Below are 20,235 nucleotides of genomic sequence, written 5' to 3' on the forward strand. Positions count from 1 at the left end.
AGTTACTATAATATCATCCACATAAACCAAGACTATGGTATTGCGGCCATCTACTCCTCGTCGAATAAAGCAAGTATGGTCAAAGTGGCATCTGGAAAAACCCATAGATAAAACAACCTCAGAAAAACGTTGGAACCAGGCTCGCGGGGATTGTTTTAGGCCATACAGAGATTTAAGAATGCGACATACTTTCCCAGAATACTCCCCCTGAAGACAAAATCCAAGAGGGGGATCCATATAAATGACCTCTGTCAGATCACCATTAAGAAAGACATTCTTCACATCAAGTTGGTGAAGGGGTCATGAATGACAGGCCGCTAAAGAGATAAGTAAACAGACAATAGATAGTTTGGCTACAGGAGTAAAGGTGGCTCCAAAGTCCTTTCCCGGAGTCTGCGTAAATCCCTTAGCGACAAGTCGAGCCTTGTAGCGATCAACAGTACCATCTGCGAGATACTTGACTGTGAAGACCCATTTACAACCAACAGTCTGCTTCCCAGAAAGAAGAGAAACAAGATCCCATGTATGATTCTTCTGCAATGCATTCATCTCAGTAATCATGGCTCTAGTCCACATAGGATCACGTAAGGCCTCAGATACAGACTGAGAAACTCGAATAGAGTCTTTGGTGGCAAGATAGGCTCGATAGGAAGGAAAAAGACCCTGATAAGAAACAAACTGAGTGATAGGGTGATCAGTAACACACCCTCGCTTACCTTTACGAAGTGCAATAGGTAAGTAAGAGTCAGAAATAAAATGAGTAGGCGTAAACGTAGAAGGAAATATACCTGAGTCCAAGGAGGAGGTTAGCAAAGTTTGAGAGGGGGGTGGGCGACAAGAGTAGACTTGCAGTGGCGGTGGTAAAGATGAAGATGAAGAGAAAACTGGAGATAGTAGCACTATTGGAGAAGAATCCTGCAAAGGAGAAAAGTCCTGCAAAGAAGAAGAAGTTCAAAAATAGGGAACATTTTCAAAAAATGTGACATCCAGGGAATGAATAATACGATGAGAGAGGGAATCATAGCACCGATACCCCTTTAACATAGAAGAATAACCCAAGAAGACACAACGGGTAGCTTTGTCATCTAGTTTGGTGCGATGAGGAGTTCTATCCTGAACAAAACAAGTACACCCAAAAACTCTAGGTGTAAGAGAGAAGAGAGTGCTACCAGGTCGAAGAACATGAAGAGGCACCCGTCCACCTAAAGTGCGACTTGGAACACGATTCAGGAGAAATGTAGCAGTAAGAACTGCCATATTCCAATATGACTTGGGAACATGCATCCCTCGTAGAAGACAACGGACGATGTTCATGAGGTGGCGATTCTTACGTTCCACCACCTCGTTTTGCTCAGGAGTGTATGGGCAGGCTAACTGATGAAGCATACCACGCTCATGGAGATGGGAGCGAATCCCATCAGAGATATATTCCCCGGCATTATCTGTTCTAAGAGATTTGACAGTAATGTTGTATTGAGTTTGAATCATTTTAAGGAAATTAACAAAAATAGGTAGGACCTCAGAACGAGAACGCATTAAATACACCCATGTACAACGAGAATAGTCATCAATGAATGTAACATAATATTTATGACCATTAAAAGCAGTAATAGAGGAAGGCCCCCACACATCAGAATGAATCAAATCAAAAATAGCATTAACTCGATGCATGCGAGGAATATAAGAGGTACATGTGTATTTAGAAAGCTCACACACAGAGCACTGAAATTTATGTCCAAGACAAGATTGTTTTAAAGTAGGAAATAATGAACATAAATGCTGAAAATTAGCATGTCCTAAGCGAGCATGCCATAAGTCTAAAGTCTGAAAAGAGAAAGTATGAGTTCCATTGAGTGGGAGCACATAAACTGGGGCAGCAGTAGGTGGAGCTTCAAACAGGTACAACCCATCCCTCTCATATTCCTTGCCAAAAATCCTCCTCGAAGTTAGGTCCTGAAAGACACAGTGAGTAGGAAAAAAGGTTACAGAACAGTTAAGCGATTTTGTAATACTACTAACAGACAGAAGGTTAAGAGATAAGTGTGAAATGTAGATAACAGATTCCAGAGGAAAACCAGGGGTTAGAGGTATAGTACCCTTACTGTGAACAGGGGTAAGGGACCCATCAGCAAGACGAATCTCCTTATGAGTTGTAGGAAAAATAGAAGAAATAAAGTAATTGGACTCACCGGTCATGTGATCAGATGCACCAGAATCAATGACCCAGGTCAGAGGAGCAGAGCCAGACTGAGTGGCATGAAATGCAGAAGAGGTACCTGGAGGAGTGGCAACAGATGTAACTGTTGAGGATGAGGGAGTCTGAGCCTGGAGCTGATCCTGTACAATAGCTGTAATCTGTGTCTGAAGATGTTGCAAATCAATAGTACCAAGCGAAGCATGATCAACAGAGGTAGATTCCACAACAGCAGCACGAGGCTGTCCCCCAGAAGATCTCAACAGGTGAGGGTAGAGTTGAAAGTAGCGGGCCTTCTCATGGTCAATCTTCCCACAATGACTACAAGTAAGACCACTTCCTTTGTCACGTCCACGGCTCCCACGGCCTCGATTCCCGGATCCTTGAGTACGGGAATTAGAAAAATCGGAATTGGCTGCAAGAGCCATCTGATCTGTATCTGGAGTGGAGATAGGGACAGAGGACTGAGTCTGAGAGGGAATGACCCGGCGACGACGCTCATCGCTATCAATAGTCGCGAATGTCTCAAATAATGAAGGTAAAGGCGTGGTATTAAGGATTTGGGTCCGCAGTGCCTCAAACTCAAGGCGTAAACCCATGAAGAACTGGTATGTCTGATGTCGAGCTATCCTCTTGACCACATACCCAGCTGCCTCTGCAGATAACTCAGCCATAGACTCATCGAGAGTTCCTCCCAACGAGACTGAAGGAATCCAAAAAAAACTGCAACACTCTAATTTCCTTTAGTAGCTTGAGCAATATCCAGGTAAAGTTCATAAATCCTTGAGTCATTACGAGCATGTGCATATGTCTGAGTGAGAGCTGACCACAAAGAAGAGACAGTCTCATGATACATAAACATAGTGTAGATGCGTTGTTCCATGGAATTGAATACCAACCAAGAATAGTGCAATTATCGATTTCCCATTGTTCAAATTTGAGATCAGTGGGAGGTGGCTTAGGAATACTGCCTAACAGCCAACCAGATTTTCCTTGACTACCCAAATAAAGCTGTACAGACCGGGACCAACTCTGAAAGTTACGACCATCTAGTGGGGCATTGGTGATACGCTAAATGGAGAAATTAGCCCGAAGAGTGGTGTTGGATTCCTTAGTCTCGTGAGTCGTAGTCATTGCACACTAGGAATAGGTAAAAACTTTGGATTGAAGGGAGATCTCCTGTATACGAACTGTCTAAGTTCAAAGAAGCCTACTGATTGCTGTCGGCAACGCCAAAAAACAGCCTCTACTGCTGTTGTGAGGTTGACCCAACCAAAGGAGTTGTTGAAGCAGTTAGTCCAGAGAGTCGTAGGCTGAACGAAAGTAAAATACAGACCTGTGAAGATCTACTGTTGCTATCGCAAGGTATTCTAGAGCATGTAGACAGAATCGAAACTCAGATAAGTACCTACTACAACTGTCGTAGGTCACTATAGGTTATCTAGATCTGTTCGCAAGCTATATTCAGGTCTATAGAACCTTACTATTGCTGTCGCAGGTTGTATTCAGGTCTGTAGAACCTTACTCTTGCTGTCGCAGGTCACTATAGGTTATTTAGATCTGATCGCAAGCACTCTAGAGCATGCAGGTTGAGTCATAACACAGGTATGAACTTGTTGATGCTTTCGCAGGTTACTGTAAAGCACCTAGATCTGATTGCAGGTTGTTTTCAGGCCTGGAGAACCTTACTATTGTTGTCGCAGAGCACTATAGTGCTTGTAGGTTGAGTCGTAACACAGGTATGAGCCTATTGATGCTTTCGTAGGTTACTGTAAAGCACCTATATCTGATTGCAGGTTGTTTTCAGGCCTATAGAAATTTATTGCTGTTGTTGCAAAGCAGATTTTGATCTAAAGTTGGCCTACTGATTCTGTTGAAGAGATGTGTGTGAGCCTGAAGACTGATTTTAAGAGATCTTTGGGGCTAATTGACATACACCCAACAGGTCAAGGGCTGATTGCCAAGAGAAAAAAAAATAATCACAGCGCAAACCTCTATTGCAGCATGTAAAGGGCCCCCAAAGGGGATGAACTCCGAATGAGGCTACTATTAGGTGATTGGAATAAGTGAGTGAAGGAATTAGGGGGTTAGGTTTCTTTTTGGCTCTGATACCAAGAAGAATTTTAGAAGAGAAAAATCAAGTCTCATAATGAGAGCTTGGTATATATTTATAATAAATAAAAAGGGAATAGACATAAAAGCTCTTACAGAGAAATAAACCGAAATAAACTAATATTAATAATACTATAACTAACTATCTATCCTAATATTTCCAATAAGTTTATTATAAGTATCCTAATAGTGTAATATCGCCTTCTTATTGCCAGTAAATTGTAGCATACTTCCTGAGAACAAACAAGGTCCAGTAGCAAGAAGTGAGCTGCAAAGTTGACCGTCTCTCTTGTCACTCTCTCTCCTCTCCAGCGTGGTCTAGGCTTTGGTTTTCTAATGTGGTTAAAAACCATAGTCCATCACAAAGCAACCTTTTTGTGAACAAAGGACCATAATTGTGTACCAATAACTGCTCAACGCTACTCCATATTTTTAACTTCAATTGAATTGAAATGATACACCGTATTTTTAACTTTAATTGACTTGAAATGTTCAAATTGTGTCAATTTCAAGTATTTCTACCTTTTTGTTTTTGTCATAGTAGAATCAACTGAATATGAATATACTCTACAGATTGAACCTAGAACCACGGAACAATTTGGTCTAGTTTTGTTGGGCTACAATGTCAAAAAATAAACTGACCTTAATGGCTAATTCTCCAATTGCCCAACAAGCATTATTTGCCACAGAAACAGTCTCTATCTCAGGAGCATTCTGCACAGAGAATATATGTGCAACTTAAAAAACCAAAATAAGGTTTTGAATTAAAAATAAATAAAATGGGATATACCTACCAGTTGCTTGACTGCAATATCAAGAAATTCAGATATACGGGGATGCAAAAGAGCGGGACATGCCTGGTCACAAATAACTACAAAGGTTGACATACTATAAACATGAAGACAATTTAGATTACAGATACCATGAAATTTAAAACTCAAACAAAAATAATTGTATTTTACTCTTGCAAGGTCTCCTAGAAGTGCAAGGGAACTTTGCCGGACATCAAAAGCATCATCCATGCAACACTGAAGAAGTAGGTCCCTCAAATTGTTGTGTGCAACCTACAAAATAAGTCACAAAAAATGTGGGGGCATATTAAATCTTCTTCTTTTTTTTCCTTTTTTTTCTTCATTGATCATCATGGAAGGCGTAGAATATGAAAACCCCCTTAAAGGGAGATTGTTCGTTATTGCATACGCTATAGATTCTATAGTGTGCACACTTTTGAGATATAGATTTGAGGCAATATCTTGATTTTTATTTGAATGAACATGCATTTTGAGAAGAAAAAGGAAATTAAATAAACAGAAGATAAAGAACCAATCAAGCTTGAGAATATCATAACATTCTCAAATGCACCACCTAAAGAAGATAATGTTGGAGATGAAGATCATGATTGGGAGAATGAGAACGAAAATTCTAGGCAATTTGATGATTTCGATCAATTAATGAATCCTAACTTGGATTCATGATTGGTGTCCTTTTTGTTTTGAATTATCTAAACTTTTGTTGTTTTGTAGGCCTATGTTTATTTTTTGTGCGTTTATAAACACCAATGGTTGTTTACTTGTTTGTGATTTGATTCATGAATGAAATTAATTCCAAGATTTGACACATATTATAATATTTTGATGATTCATAGATGTAGTTCTAAGTGGGATTTGATGTTATAAAAAAAATATTATAAACTTAAAAGTTTAAAATAAATGTACAATGTATTATACATTTTGATAATTTATTTATTTATATATATATAGGGGAATGCTAACGCCCAAGACCTCATGGGGACGTTAGCAATGTCCAATACTTTTTATTCCAATAATGCCCCTCCTCGTTTTGTCATTTAGTGAAAAAGACAAGGGTGTATTGGTCTTTTACACTAGAAATGCTTGTTTACATAATAAATGCTTTGAACATTTAAGTATTTTGAATTAAATAATTTTTTTGTAGTAAATGATTTGGCCATCAATGCCAACATAATCAATGCATTTATTAATAGCATAATAAATGTATTTACTGTGTAAAAGACTAACATGCCCTTGTTTTTTTACTAGAAGACAATTAGGAGGGGTATTTTTGGAAAAAAAAGTGTTGGACAATGCTAATGTCCCCATGAGGTCTTGGACATTAGCATTCCCCATATATATATATATATATATATATATATATATATATATATATATATATGGAAAAAGATTGCGTGATCCAAAGGACCAGGCTAAGCCTGGACCGAAGAACTAAAAAGGTTACACGTGTTATGAAAAAGTAGTTAGATGTTAACCCTGATTAGAGAAAATCGTGGGTTTAATTGTTACCTTATTTAATAAATAATTAAAAAAAACTTCATTGTTACGTGTACAGATTCCTTATCTGTTTCAAATACCCTACTTAAACAAAAACAGATTAGAGTTAGGCTAAAGTAGTCTAACTTAGTAAGATTTCAAATCTTACTAAGGATCTTGATCCCACATGGATTATCATATTGGCAATCCAACACCACAGCCTCCTAGGTTTCATGAAAAAAACTCTAATTAAAAAAGAAAATTCAAAAACCAAATCTTTTTTATCTTGATCCAGAATTTGAAAATGGACAGCTACCTAAGTCCTAAACTTAAAATTAAATTTTAAAGGTGAAAAATAACACTTTTTCCAAATTGTATTTTCAAAGTTCTTAAAATTTTTTCATCTACAACCTTGTGGTATCGGATCATGTTTTGGATGCCACAATTGATGCTGTGAGGAATTTCAACTTCTTAAAATGTGAGTTGTTAGTAAGGAAAGTCTTTTCAACTTCTTGAAACATGAGTTGCTCAATCTCTGAAACCCAGTCGAATCAAATGATAGGCAATGGCAAAAAAACTAAAATAGTCAGTTATGATTTTTCTTCTATTGTGAGTTTTTGTTCTTTGGATTGAAATTTTAGTGAAAATAATTATAAAAAAATAAAAACGAAGAAGATAATTTCTGATTCATTTTGGGAGGAACAAAACAAGCCTGAACTATTTTGAAACTTCGGAGAAGATGGTTTCTATTTCTAGAGCAATAAGTAGATAAGGAAATAAGGAGAAAAAAAAGGGGGTAAGAGAGCGAGAGACGAGGATAGGAGAGAGAAAAAAGGGAAGAGATAGTTAACTAGAGTGATTGGACTCTAGTTAATTAGAGTACACGTGTCTTATTTTTGTTACTTCGGTCCAGGTAACCGCATCCCTAGATATATATATCCCCTTTTTTTCAAAGTTTTCCTCACCATTTTAAACCCATACTCTGACTTGGGGACTACAGTTATTAGTAGGGTCATAATAGGTATTTTCCATTCTTTGTTCCTGTTTTCTTTTGTTCATTATTATTTCCACTGGCCTTTAAATTTCATAAAACCATTAAGAAAGTTTAAGAAGCTTCTAGAAAATAAAAAATAAACACGCAACTTTGGAGCAGGCACATATATAAAACAGGCATAAACACTCGTAGTCCATATTGAGAACATTCTGGAAAAGGGGGCTACCAAACTCTCTATCCCACTACCAAGACCTTCTGCAAGCCCCGAGAGCAAGTCCAAAGAACACACAATAAACTCTTTGTCATATTGAACTCCAGCTGACACGGGATCAACCTGCCAAGAGAGCATCAATAGGGGTGAACAGAATTGGAAATTAAAACTTCCATCAAGTGAATGTTTGGAGTTACAAACTTTATACAAGAATAAATAAGCGATGATCATCCATGAAATATCAACTAAAAATACAGAAAATCATGAAAACGTAAAATCTGTTAGAACCTTTGCCAATTGTTGTGTCTGGATAAGGTTTATGCACCTTTGAAATACAAGTTCTGCAAACTGAGAAAATCCAGGACCTAATGCCTGAAACAGGTAGAAAAAATTACTCTTAGCTATTTCTATTTTCATTTAGTCTACAAACTATAGAATAATCAACATTTTCCAATGAACAAAGACAGAGGAAGACTGCATGGGAGGGAGAGGGGGCATATTATATAAACTAATAGCTGTTAGTAGGAAATGTTTAAAATAAAAATAAAAACTGCAGGTATTTTTCTCAAACTAAGTTATTTCCTTTGCAAAGGAAAATGAGGCAATTTACCAAAATAAATCTATTTGTGCTAAAATAGTGCCAGGTATAAGCATTATTGTTCCAAAAATTCCACATAAAATAGACTAACAAATAGTCAGTGGTTAGTCAAATGCTTCCTAATTTGAATTAGCCCTATTGCTAAAACTCAAAAATGAGAAATTTAGTAAACTATGAAATTTATTAAGCTGATTGTTAAGATTGTATTTGCTTCATCGAGCTTGGTTTAAGAGCGACAGGTTTTTTTCTAATGGGCTAAGGTACATAAAGTTCTATTTCAGGATCCTTTGTAAGGATTCCTTTTGCAGGATTTTCTTCTGTTTTGTTTCTTTTAAGGTAACTCATAAGCTTTTGATAGTTGTACTTATTGTTGCTTGCCTTCTCTAGTTTTCTTATAAAAACATTTAAGATTCAAGCTTGTTTTTTAGAAAAATTATATATCTGCATCAAATACAGAAAAACCACCAGACCAATATCAAGAAAATAATTTTATGATTTGGATAAAGGATGTCTTACAACAATATATAATGCATATCAATGGAAGTATCAACAATTGAACAATATATGCTACTGGCAGAGCCTATAATCAAAATCTGCTGCCTAAATGTCCTGTTCAGCAATAAACTACTTTAATGGTAATGTGAAGAAATGCACAATTTAAAAACTAAAAATAAAATAAAAATCAGGTTTATACGTATGAGGTTAGTTGTCCAATTATCTTTAGATGTTTCTCGAAGTGTTCACAAAAGGTATTTAAAATCCAAAATTCTGATTCGTCAAGAATAATTTTGAGTAAAATATGGCACTCATAATTCCCTTTACCAAAGACAATTAGTGCTTTTTTGAATGCCATTTTGTTCATTGTACAACTTTGATCCTAGACATGCCTTGACAACTTACATGGTTTAGGAAGCTCATTGACCTTCATAATAGTTTCCCAATATCTTGTTTATTTTATAGAATCTGACGTACTTGCTCCAACAAGGAAGAAAACTACAATGCCTTGCACATGAATAGCATAAGTTAAAACACAAGAAAGACTAAACAGAACATACCTGTGCAATAGAGTTAAAGCACTCAAGCAATGGAAAAAGTTCTTTGTCTGAATTTGATAGTTGCTGCCATTTTGATATTAATGGAGGCATCAAAATATCAAGATAACTGGGCTGCAAAATCATTTGGACACAGAATCAGTGTCAAGGTGTCAAATAATTCCATAGGAGGGAAAATTAACATACATCACCTTGAGCCAAAAAATCTATATAATAAAACACAACTGTAGACCCCACTCCAGCTACAGTGGAGTGGGGTCCACACTACGCTCTTTTTGTCTTCACCCCTTCAACTTTAATATCTTTCCTCTCCTCCCTCCCCCCTTTTTAAATAGTAACCCTCCCATTTTACTATCTTTACTCTTTTACCCTCTTTTCAATAGTGCCCCTTCTAACTTTATTATCTTTCCTCTTTTACCCTGCCCCTTTACCCAATTTCTCAATAATATCTCTCCATCTTCATTATTTTTCCTCTTTTACCCTGTTAACCCCCAAAAAAAATTTAATATACCTCTCCAACTTTATTATTTTTCCAATTTAACCCCCTTAACCCCAAAGAGGATGCCCGTGCCGTAGGCACGGGGAACTCTAGTAAATAAATAAAATAAAACAGATATTGTACCTGATTAAGCTCTGCACCAACAGCATCTGCTAAAGTACCAATTGCATCATACACAATCCGGAGGTTTCGCTTCTGAAGATAATTCAGTAAAACACAGAGTAAAGGAAACCTAGTATAAGAACCGTGAAAATGGGTTGGCAGTTGACACATTGGCATGTATATCTATAGTCAATTAAACTGTAGTGCATTTCATCACAATAACAAAATGCAGAATTAAATACATGAAGGGCCATTGAAAACCTGATATCTCCCAAAAGCACACAAGAGATGCTTCAAAATAATTTCTAAGCGTGGTGCCAGCACTTCCGCAGCTTCCTGACATTTAGTAAAGCCATAGTTTAGAACTAAACTATGGGGAAAAAGAAAGTAATTATTTAACTATAGTGACAGAAGAAACCTCTTCAAGTGTGGCAAAGGCTGAACATGCAGCCTCTTGCACCCGCTTGTTAGTATCTAATATTCTTTGTAAAAGACCCATAAGAACTTTGTCAAATTGTTCACGGGCTACTTGATGGTCAATTCCCTGAATAAAGCAAGAAAGAAAATGCGCAAAAAAAATTCAAAATTTTAGGGGAAAATTTTTATTATTGAAGAAAATTAAAAGAAAAAACAAGAAAATTCTAAAACAGTGAATGTTATAGAAGAAAAGCATGCTCCCATTCTAGAGAACTAATCACATAAGATGTTTAAAGACCACCAACAAACCGTACCAATGTGAACTCAGGTATAAAATACACAGATGGGATTCACTTATCTAATAATAATAGTAATAATAATGATAATTAAGCACTGCCTATCTTTCATTATTTTGTTTGGTAAACCTGTTTTTAATGAGATATAACTTAGTGCTGCCAGGAATTGAAGAACCCAAGTCTATCGTATCATCACCCAAAGATTTACGAACTAAACTAATAGGCACCTGCAAGTACAACCTATATTGTGTTCTTGTGGTTGATTTATGGAGTAGAAAACGAATATGGGGATTTCTCAAGACCCTGTAGGGCTTCAAATGACTTCCATTAGACTTGATGGAAGCAATTACATTCAATGTCTAAAACAGCAGAGGTGTTTTTGGAGGCAAAAGGAAAATGTAGTCACTTGCTAACAGATAAACCTACTTCCAAAGATCCAAATGTGATAGATGTATGGGAGCAAGAAGATGCTCAGATTGTGACATGGTTGTGGAACAATATGTAACCACAGATGAGTACAAACTTTATGTTCTTTGAAACCGCAAAAGGTGTATGGGAATGAGTGAAATACATGTATTTTGGATCAAATAACATCACCCGGGTTTGTGAGCTCACACAGGAGTCTTTTCTCTATTGCAAGATGATAAGACTATAGAGCAAGTTTTTGCCTCTATGGTGCAAATGTGTGAAGAACTTAATCAGTACCAACCTATTACTAGTGATATCTGCATGATGCAAAAATAGAGGGAAGATATGGATGTTATTTGATTATTCTCTTCTCTCCGACTAGAGTACAAGGCAATTAGATCTCAGATTCAAGTAGTCAGGATCTTCCATCTCTTACAGATGTTTTCTCTCGACTTAAGAGAGCCACATTATCAGATAGTGGCAATATTAGTGGTGATCGATCAGCTTTAGCAGTTCCTGGAGATCGTGGAAGTCGTGGTAAAGGTGGTAAGGGTAATAGAGATTCAGGGGGAGGTCGAGGTGGAGGCCATAGAACCCGTGAGTGTACCCATTGTGGCCTTGATGGACGTACATTAGACAATTGCTGGGATTTACATGGCAAACCAGCTCATCAGGTATCATCATTAGTTCAAGATTCAAATCATACACCTATTTCTACTACTTCTGACCAACTTGTGGAGAAGGAATCCATTATTTTTTCCAAGGAAGAGTATGAAAAACTCATTGCTAGATCTACTCAACCTTCTTCCTCCACTGCTACTTTAGCCCAAACAGATATGACATCCACTTGTTGATTGTCCACATCTAGTTCTTGGATAATTGACTTTGGTGCATCAAACCATATGACAAGTAACTCTAGTTTGTTGTCTTTTTTTCATTCCTCTACCTGTCAAAATGTTAAATTAGTTAATGGTTCATTTTCTAGAGTTGTTGAGTTGGGTACATCTCAACCCCATCCTGAGATTTCTTTGTCTTCTGTGTTCTATGTCCCTAAATTACCTTTTAGCCTTTTTATCTATTAGTCAACTGACATAAATTACAATGCTCGGTAACCTTTTCGCCGACCATTGTGTTTTTCAGGATCTAAAGAAGATTGGTGACAAGTGTGAACTAGGAAGTCTATAATATCTGGATCATGTTTGTGCTAGTACAACACTCCATCCATCTTCCAACTCTTTTCAATGGCATTGCAGGTTCGGTCACCCGTTTTCTCAAATTCTACGTAGTTTAATTCCTAGTTTGAGTCGTGAGTTTTTATTTGATAGTGAAGAGTGTCAGTTAAGTAAACATCATCGTGTTTCTTTTCCGTCTAGTATAAGTAGTAGAGTATCTAGTCATTTTCGTTAGTTCATTCTAATGTGTGGGGACCTGCAAGAGTTTCATCGTACCTTGATTTTAAGTATTTTGTTACTTTTGTGGATGATTTCTCAAGAATAACTTGGTTGTTTTTAATGAAAGATCATTTAAAATTGTTTATAATTTTTAAACAATTTCATAAGGAAATAAAAACTCAGTTTGGTATGCCTATTTGCATTTTGCATTTTGATAATGCTAAGGAGTATTTTCTTGGTCATTATGTTACATATCTTCACTCCCATAAAATTATTCATCAGTCTTCTTGTGTGCATAGCAGCCCTCAACAAAATGGGATTACTGAACGCAAAAATTGACATCTATTAGAAGTTGTTCTCATTACTTGCTATCTTATCAATAGGGTACCTACTCCTATTCTCGAGAGTAAAACTCTACACAAGGTATTATTTCCTGATAGTCCTTCTTTTCATCTTACTTCACAAGTCTTTAGATGTGTTGTTTTGTTCATTTTTTGGGACTTGATCAGGATGAATTAGATCCAAAAAGTTTAAAATGTGAATTCCTTGGCTATTCACATACATAGAAGGGCTATAAATGTCATAGTCCTACTTTACGTAAATATTTTGCATGTACGGATGTTACATTCTTTGAATCTGTCCCATATTTTTCTAACATATCTTCTAATGACATTAGAATTACTCATCTTACATTGCCTATTCCCGTTTCTGTTCCTATTGCTCCACCTCTTAAAGTGTACTACAGGAGGACCACTACAACACTAGCAATGCCAATCTTTTCTTCATCTGTAGATCCAGTTCCTTCTCTAGCTCTAGTTCCAACTGAGTTACCTATTGCTTAGCGTAAAAGTACTCGTTCTTGTGTTACTAACATCCCATTATTAACTTTGTGTCATATGCGTCATTATCTTCTTCTTTGTCTGCTTTTATTTTATCAATGCCCTCTCTTTACGTTCCTAAGTTTTTTCAAGATGCCTTATCTCATCCGGGTTGGAGGACAACAATAAAAGAGGAAATGACAGCCCTTCATAGCAATGATACATGGAATCTTGTCTCTCTTGCTCCTAGAAAGAAAATGGTGGGATGTAGATGGGTTTGTGTTGTTAAGTTCGACCTTGATGGCACAGTTGATAGATTGAAGATGAGTCTGATTGCAAAGGGTTATACACAAACGTATGGAATTGATTATGCTAAAATGTTTTCCCCAATGGCTAAAATTGCTTCCGTTTGTATTATTATTGCTTTAGCTGCTATGTTTAGGTGGTCCATATACCAACTTGATGTGAATAATGCATTTTTACAGGGTGATTTGCAAGAAAATGTATATATGGAGCAACCACCTAGGTTTATTGCTTAGGGGGAGGTTAGTAAAGTATGTAAGCTCAGTAAGGTGCTCTATGGTTTGAAACAGTCCTCGAGAACATGGTTTGAAAAATTCAGTAATGCAGTTCTTAAGTTTGAGATGTAAAAGTGTCAGATAGACCACTTTATTTTTCATTCTCATTCTACTAGTGAGCATATTCTTCTAATTGTATATGTGGATGATATTGTATTGATAGACAGTGATGTTGGAATTGAGAAATTAAAGTCATTTCTACAGCAAAAGTTTCATATTAAGGATTTAGATAAGCTAAGATACTTTCTTGGTATTGAGGTTGCACATTCAGCTGGTGGCATTAGTCTTTCACAAAGGAAATATACCCTAGATTTATTATATAAGACTGGTTTACTTGGATCTAAACCTGTGGATACTCCCATGGATCCAAAACAGAAGTTGACTATTGATCAAGGAAATCTTTTTGATGATCCTAGTAAGTATAGGAGACTTGTTGGGAAGTTGAACTACCTCACCATTAGTAGACCAGACATTTCATTTGTTGTAAGTATTGTTAATTAGTTTATGGAAGCTCTTAAAGTACCGCATTGAGTAGCATTGCAACGTATTGTTAGGTACTTGAAAGATTTCCCAGGACGTGGTTTGTTATAGAAGTCAATGGTCATACTCACATAGAAGGATACACAGATGCAGACTAGGCAGGTTCTCCTTCAGGTATGAGATCCACCACAGGGTATTGTACATTCTTGAGTGGTAATCTTGTAACATGGAAAAATGAGAAACAAACAGTTGTTGTTAGATCTAGTGCTGAGGCTGAGTACAGAGCAAGCAATGTCACACACGTCTTGTCTTGTGAGCTTACCTAGTTGAGATATTTTCTTCAGGAGATAGGTTTTATAGTAGAATTATCTATGAGTCTCTTTTGTGATAACCAGACAACCATACACATAGCTTCTAATCCTGTGTTTCATGAGAAGACGAAACATATTGAATTGATTATCACTTTGTTTCTGATAAACTCCTGAATGGTGAAATTGCTATTCTCTATGTGAAGTCCAAAGATCAACTTGCTAATTTGTTTACTAGGACATTGGGTTGTAGTAGGGTCAATTATATTAGTAACAAGTTGGGATTATATGATATATATTTTCCAGATTGAGGGGGAGTGTTAGGAGTAATAAGGTATTATTAGTAGGGTTAGTATTGTCCTTTTATTTTATTTTTATTATTTGGTTATGATATATAGGGTTGGAGTCAATTCGACTCCTCCCACGTTTCTCCAATATCTTCTTCTATTCTCCTTCTCAAACTATTAAATCTACGCCAACTATTTTTGGTTAGCAACATGAATCATGTCCTCTTAGATTTAGTCACAAGCAAAGACAAAAAAAGAAATAATTCCACCATGAAATTGAGTACAACAAGAAATTCTAATTGGGTTTTCTGGAAATCAAGCTTCGATTCTTGAAGTATTTATTAATAGATGGAATCATAGAAATGACCTATCAATAAATGAAGTAACTACCCATAATCATGAGCATGAATCTTAATTATGGTATTTATAGATGTAATGTTAGTTGATGGAACTAGAGAGGAAGTCAACACAAAACTAGAATATGAAAAGAGGTTCTTGAGTCCAAGGGCTTTAAAATAAATAGAACCAAGACCGAGTACATGGGGTGTAATGTTGAGAAATATTCTCTTCAAGGTGAAGCCAGCCTTGTTCTCGTGGTCTTGTATTAACCAATACACGATGGGAATATGCTGTGAAGGATTCGGATTTAATTGGAAAAAATAAATATATTCCAAGTGTAGTTGCTTAGGTTCTTCTTTGCCAGATCCTCTTCTGCATCTACATTGACCTGGTTTGAAAAAAATTAGACAAGTTCACTCGGTTAACTTGACTGATTTTAAAACCTACGTGATTTCCAATTTTTAAATGGAACAGAGGTTTCAGTTTTTTCTCATATCGTTTGACAGCCCTTCATTCATGTAGTACTAAAACACACACATGTAGATGCGCATGCAAACACAACACAAACAGCCACACTCATATGCTCCCTACTTCCATTGCTTCATTTGCTTTTGTTGTTCTACTTTTCAAGAAGCATAATTGTACCTACTTTGCTAATTGGAAAAATGGTTTCATAATAATAATATAAAATTCAGAACCAAATAAGAAAATAAAATTGAGTGCCCAAGTCCATAGCCTTCTTCCAAGAAAGGCAACAGAAAAGCATAAAGCAAGAAAAAATAATTGAAAAGAAAAAGGAAAGAGAATTTAGTCTAGTGAAAAGAAAGGAAAGGAAAAAAAACCAATGGAAAAAATATTTAATTGTACCTGAACAATGAATTTGATATAACGAGATAGTGTCCAACAGGTGATGCTTCGTATAAGAGGAAATTTATCATCTAAAAGAGGGATGAGAAATGGCACAATCTGCACATAAAGATAATGAATTCACTGATTAAATAGGTAAATTATTTGTCTATCAAAGAGCAGTTAAGGGAGGGAGCCACAGGACTAGATTCTAAGCACATCCAATCCACAAATCCAGTATCTAGGGAAAAAATATTAAGAGCAATCAAACAGGAAAAAAAACAATTGAAGATGTAACTAAATTTTACAATGTCAAAACTAACACACTCAGTATAACTAAAGAAGAAGAAACAGGATCAAACAAGTAAATAATTAGGAAGATCAAATAGAAGCACCAATAAGAACTAGCAAGAACCCATGCATGATAATGGAGGATAATTTAGAGAGATTCTATTGCTACACAGCCTTATGTTAACACAACCACCCCAATTCATATGTAAATCACCAAAGGATTAGCACACATCTTGGAGTGGCATTAGTAAAAGTTGGTGTGACGATAGAAGCTCTCTAATTTTATAGAAAAGTAATATCAGATCTACAAAATGCCAATCTGGTCAAGATATAGGAATCAACTTCATGAATATCATCTGTGTAACAACTTCCTTTCATAATATCTATCCTATTGCTTCAGAACTTGTTCATTACTTACCTCAGGCAAATGAGGGTAAAGACCATTAATGCATCCCTCAGATATGGCACCAAGTGCTAAAACAGCAGCTTCTCTTTCCTTCCAGGCCACATCATCAGTAGTGGCTACCTTAGCCTGCAAAAGTTTGACAATATCAGAAACACAATGAATACAAATAGCATCAAAAGATGCCAAAAAGTGTACCAGCTTAAGTTTGAAAAAGTGCTATAACTAATAAGTCACATTAGCATAAAAAGAACTTATGGAATGTAAAGATCAAGGAGAAAAGCTTCAGTAGAGGAACAAATATCGATATAATAAAAAACAACGGCAGGTCCCACTGCTACAGTTTGTAGGGGATAAATGTCCCACTCTAGCTGCAGTGGATTGGGGTCCTCACTACCCTACTTTATTGCCTTTCCTCTTCACCCCCTTCAATTTTATCATCTTTCTTTTTTCTCTCCTCCCCCCCCCCCCCCCCCCCCCCCTCCCCCTCTTTTTTTTAATAATATCCCTCCAATTTTTCTATATTACCTCTTTTATCCCCTTTTTCAATTGTACCTACTCTAACCTTAGTATCTTCCTCTCTTGCCCCTTTTAACCCAAAGAGGATGCCTATGCCCCTCTACCCCCTTTCTTAATAAAACCTCTCCACCCTTAACCCCAACCCCTCCAACTTCATTACTTTTCTATTTTTACCCCTTTAACCCCAAAGAGGATGCCCGTGCCGTAGGCACGAGTGAACTCTAGTATACCTCTAAACCACAAAAGATATAAATAATGGCTATTTTTCCCTAAGTAAATAAAATCACAACTATACACCCGTAGTATCTGAATTAACATTTTACTTCATCATGTTTTTAGTAGTTTGATAAAAAATAAGGACCAACAAAGTAACCTTCAAGTAGTTAAAAAGGGAGAAGAGACAGCATCTAAGGTGGGATGGGAAAGGTTAGATGTAGAAGAATTTGCCAAAAACACACCTCCCAAAAGCTGTATTGGAATTTTGAAATATTGCAATTTAGACCAAGAGAACACCAAAGGTTCGTATGTCACAATCAGAGTCTCCTCTACTATGACAGGACTAAAACAATTACCTGAACTAAAGGCATCAACATTGGAAGAATGTCATCACCGTACACATTTGACAGGATATCTAAGGCTGCTGCACTGCATTTCCTTAGATTCCAAATGTTGACTATGTCGTCATCCTGTAAATGTCAAACCCCAACAGATAACCAAAATAATCCAATTTAGCGACATATTTTTTAACACACTAAAACACAACAGTTATTAAGCTATGGATCACCAGAACCAAAATAATTAAATAGCAGAGTTGGAAGTATACATCATCCTCTGCATTATCTGCTCCATGAAATCGTGATGCATGAAAACGAGGCTTCAGATCCTGAAATGCAAAGGCTTTTGCTATAGAACTTCCTAAGTTACATTGAAGGAAAATTTAAATCAAGAAGAACATAAGAAGATGGCAACGAAAATTTTGAACCTGGTCTCTATCTGGGAAGGACTCATCCTCCTGAAAGTACATAATGAAATGGAAGGTTATCAAAGCAAACTGCACAAATCCTCTTTTCAGAATAATTCAGGAAACATGAGAATGACCCAAAGAAGCTAACCTCAGCATCAACAATTGATTCATCATCTTCAGCATAAATCATGTTTGACAACAGAACCTGAAGAAGATTTGGCAGAAGCATAAATAAATTATAACAACTCTGGAAATAAACAAAACATTGTCAGAAAGAAAAAATAAAATAAAAATATAGTGAGCTCATTGGATGGGTTCTGGCAATACAGGAATTAGATGTGGCAAGAAATCTCTTAAGCTGTCAGGATTTAAAGGCGCTTCACAATATGCTGACCTGACAATCACAATCAACATTAGAAAGTAAATATTTTGAAATCACAAGGATACAGGAAGTAGCATATTCTACTCTAAAGGAGACCTCTCCACACCATCGGTAGTCCCACCAGAGGAATCAAATTTTATGACTTAAATCTTCAAATATTATTACCTATTAAGGTTATAGAGCTTATACAATATTTACAAAAAAAAATTATTTACATGCATCCAATGATTTCTGGAGTTTAATTCATACGAGCTTATCTTTAATATTATAATGAGAGAAGACCAAGTAAAGTGGTTCAAAATTTGGTTCTCATAGATGCCCCCACCTTTACATTTAAATTTAATAAAATCAGGATCATTTTGGTCAAAAATCAAGAAAATTGAAACCCAAGATGCTGTGATCACGTTGGTTAGTTTCAAAATTACAGAAATATCCCTTTTTGCTATGTAATCTTCAAAAACCCTTCAATCATTTTTTTTTTGGTGATAAGTTAAAATTTCATTAGACAGGGGGATGAGAGAAGTCCCAAAATTACAATGTGTATCAAAATTGAGGGAAAAACAAAGAAAACCACAAAAGCAACAACTAATCTCCCAAGTTACAAACGAGATCTCATTGAACAACAAAATCTTCAAAGAAAATGCCCTTAAACTCTTGAAAAACCTATCCCCGATCAAAAAGTAACGCCAACACATTAAACTAGAGCTCTTCAAAAGATGGCTCATTTCCTTAAAAAATCTGCTTATTCTTTTCCTTCCATAGACCCCAATAAACGGCAAATGGCAATTGACTCCACAAGATTTGCTTTGAACGACGAGAAGAAAGACCCAAAACAGCCACAAATCGAAAAGCTCCCGAGTTGTACATGGTAAACAACCTTCCATACCAAAAAGGCTAAGATTATGAACAACAACCAATTTGCTATTTCACAATGCATAAAGATATGGCCAACCGTTTCTAGATTTCTCATGCACAAAACACAATAATTTGGCATTTGGAAACCTCTTTTAATGAGTTGTTAACCAAACGATGTTTGCCATGCAAAGATTGAAATTTTGGAGGGAAACTTTGTACCCCAAATCGAGGAAGCAGAGAAAAAGATAGTCGAATTCGATATTTCAGCCATATACATTGAGTGTACAATAAAGCCCCCTTCTCTTGTACCATCCCATTACCTATGATCATCTTCCTCACAATCTTTTAAATTACAAATAAGCCATTTTCATACATATGCATTTGCAGATGCCACCATCTAGTATAATGTATAATTAGAGTATCCATTTATCTCCCATTTTTTCTGCAGTCAATCACCAGGTTCGCATGCACTAAGGGGCTATATCTCCTATTAGGATTATTGGAAGTTTTGGCAAACCTTGGTAACCATGCATCATAATTCAGCACACTAGTGCTCAAGCGAAATTTCGTTGTCGATCGAATGAAGAAACAGAAGAATGTAACTCA

At 36.3% G+C, this 20,235-nt stretch overlaps 1 protein-coding gene across 4 annotated transcripts in view; it reads right to left on the minus strand.

Moving 5' to 3' along the window:
- The window catches only part of LOC147404773 (transportin-1-like), a 61,146-nt gene that overhangs the window by 11,400 nt on the left and 29,511 nt on the right, over window positions 1-20,235 (minus strand). For 3 of the 4 annotated variants that reach the window (XR_015177915.1, XM_086440848.1, XM_086440847.1), the window contains 16 exons: window positions 18,720-18,786; window positions 18,541-18,597; window positions 18,411-18,440; window positions 18,252-18,311; window positions 18,001-18,114; window positions 16,925-17,038; window positions 16,237-16,335; window positions 10,466-10,591; window positions 10,309-10,383; window positions 10,069-10,140; window positions 9,450-9,560; window positions 8,085-8,168; window positions 7,812-7,919; window positions 5,269-5,370; window positions 5,101-5,163; window positions 4,949-5,020 (listed from right to left, as the gene is read on the minus strand). Coding sequence is in view for 2 of the 4 variants with exons in the window: in XM_086440848.1 (XP_086296974.1) it covers window positions 4,949-5,020; window positions 5,101-5,163; window positions 5,269-5,370; window positions 7,812-7,919; window positions 8,085-8,168; window positions 9,450-9,560; window positions 10,069-10,140; window positions 10,309-10,383; window positions 10,466-10,591; window positions 16,237-16,335; window positions 16,925-17,038; window positions 18,001-18,114; window positions 18,252-18,311; window positions 18,411-18,440; window positions 18,541-18,597; window positions 18,720-18,786 (1,354 nt within the window). In the remaining 2 variants the exon portion in view is untranslated. Of the gene's footprint in view, window positions 1-4,948; window positions 5,021-5,100; window positions 5,178-5,268; window positions 5,371-7,811; window positions 7,920-8,084; window positions 8,169-9,449; window positions 9,561-10,068; window positions 10,141-10,308; window positions 10,384-10,465; window positions 10,592-16,236; window positions 16,336-16,924; window positions 17,039-18,000; window positions 18,115-18,251; window positions 18,312-18,410; window positions 18,441-18,540; window positions 18,598-18,719; window positions 18,787-20,235 lie in introns of all 4 variants that reach the window. The other variant, XR_015177916.1, reaches the window with a different exon arrangement.

The sequence above is a fragment of the Akebia trifoliata genome, chromosome 4 (assembly GCF_017979445.1).
Source record: "Akebia trifoliata isolate Shusen 1 chromosome 4, ASM1797944v1, whole genome shotgun sequence".
In the NCBI taxonomy this organism is placed as follows: domain Eukaryota; kingdom Viridiplantae; phylum Streptophyta; class Magnoliopsida; order Ranunculales; family Lardizabalaceae; genus Akebia; species Akebia trifoliata.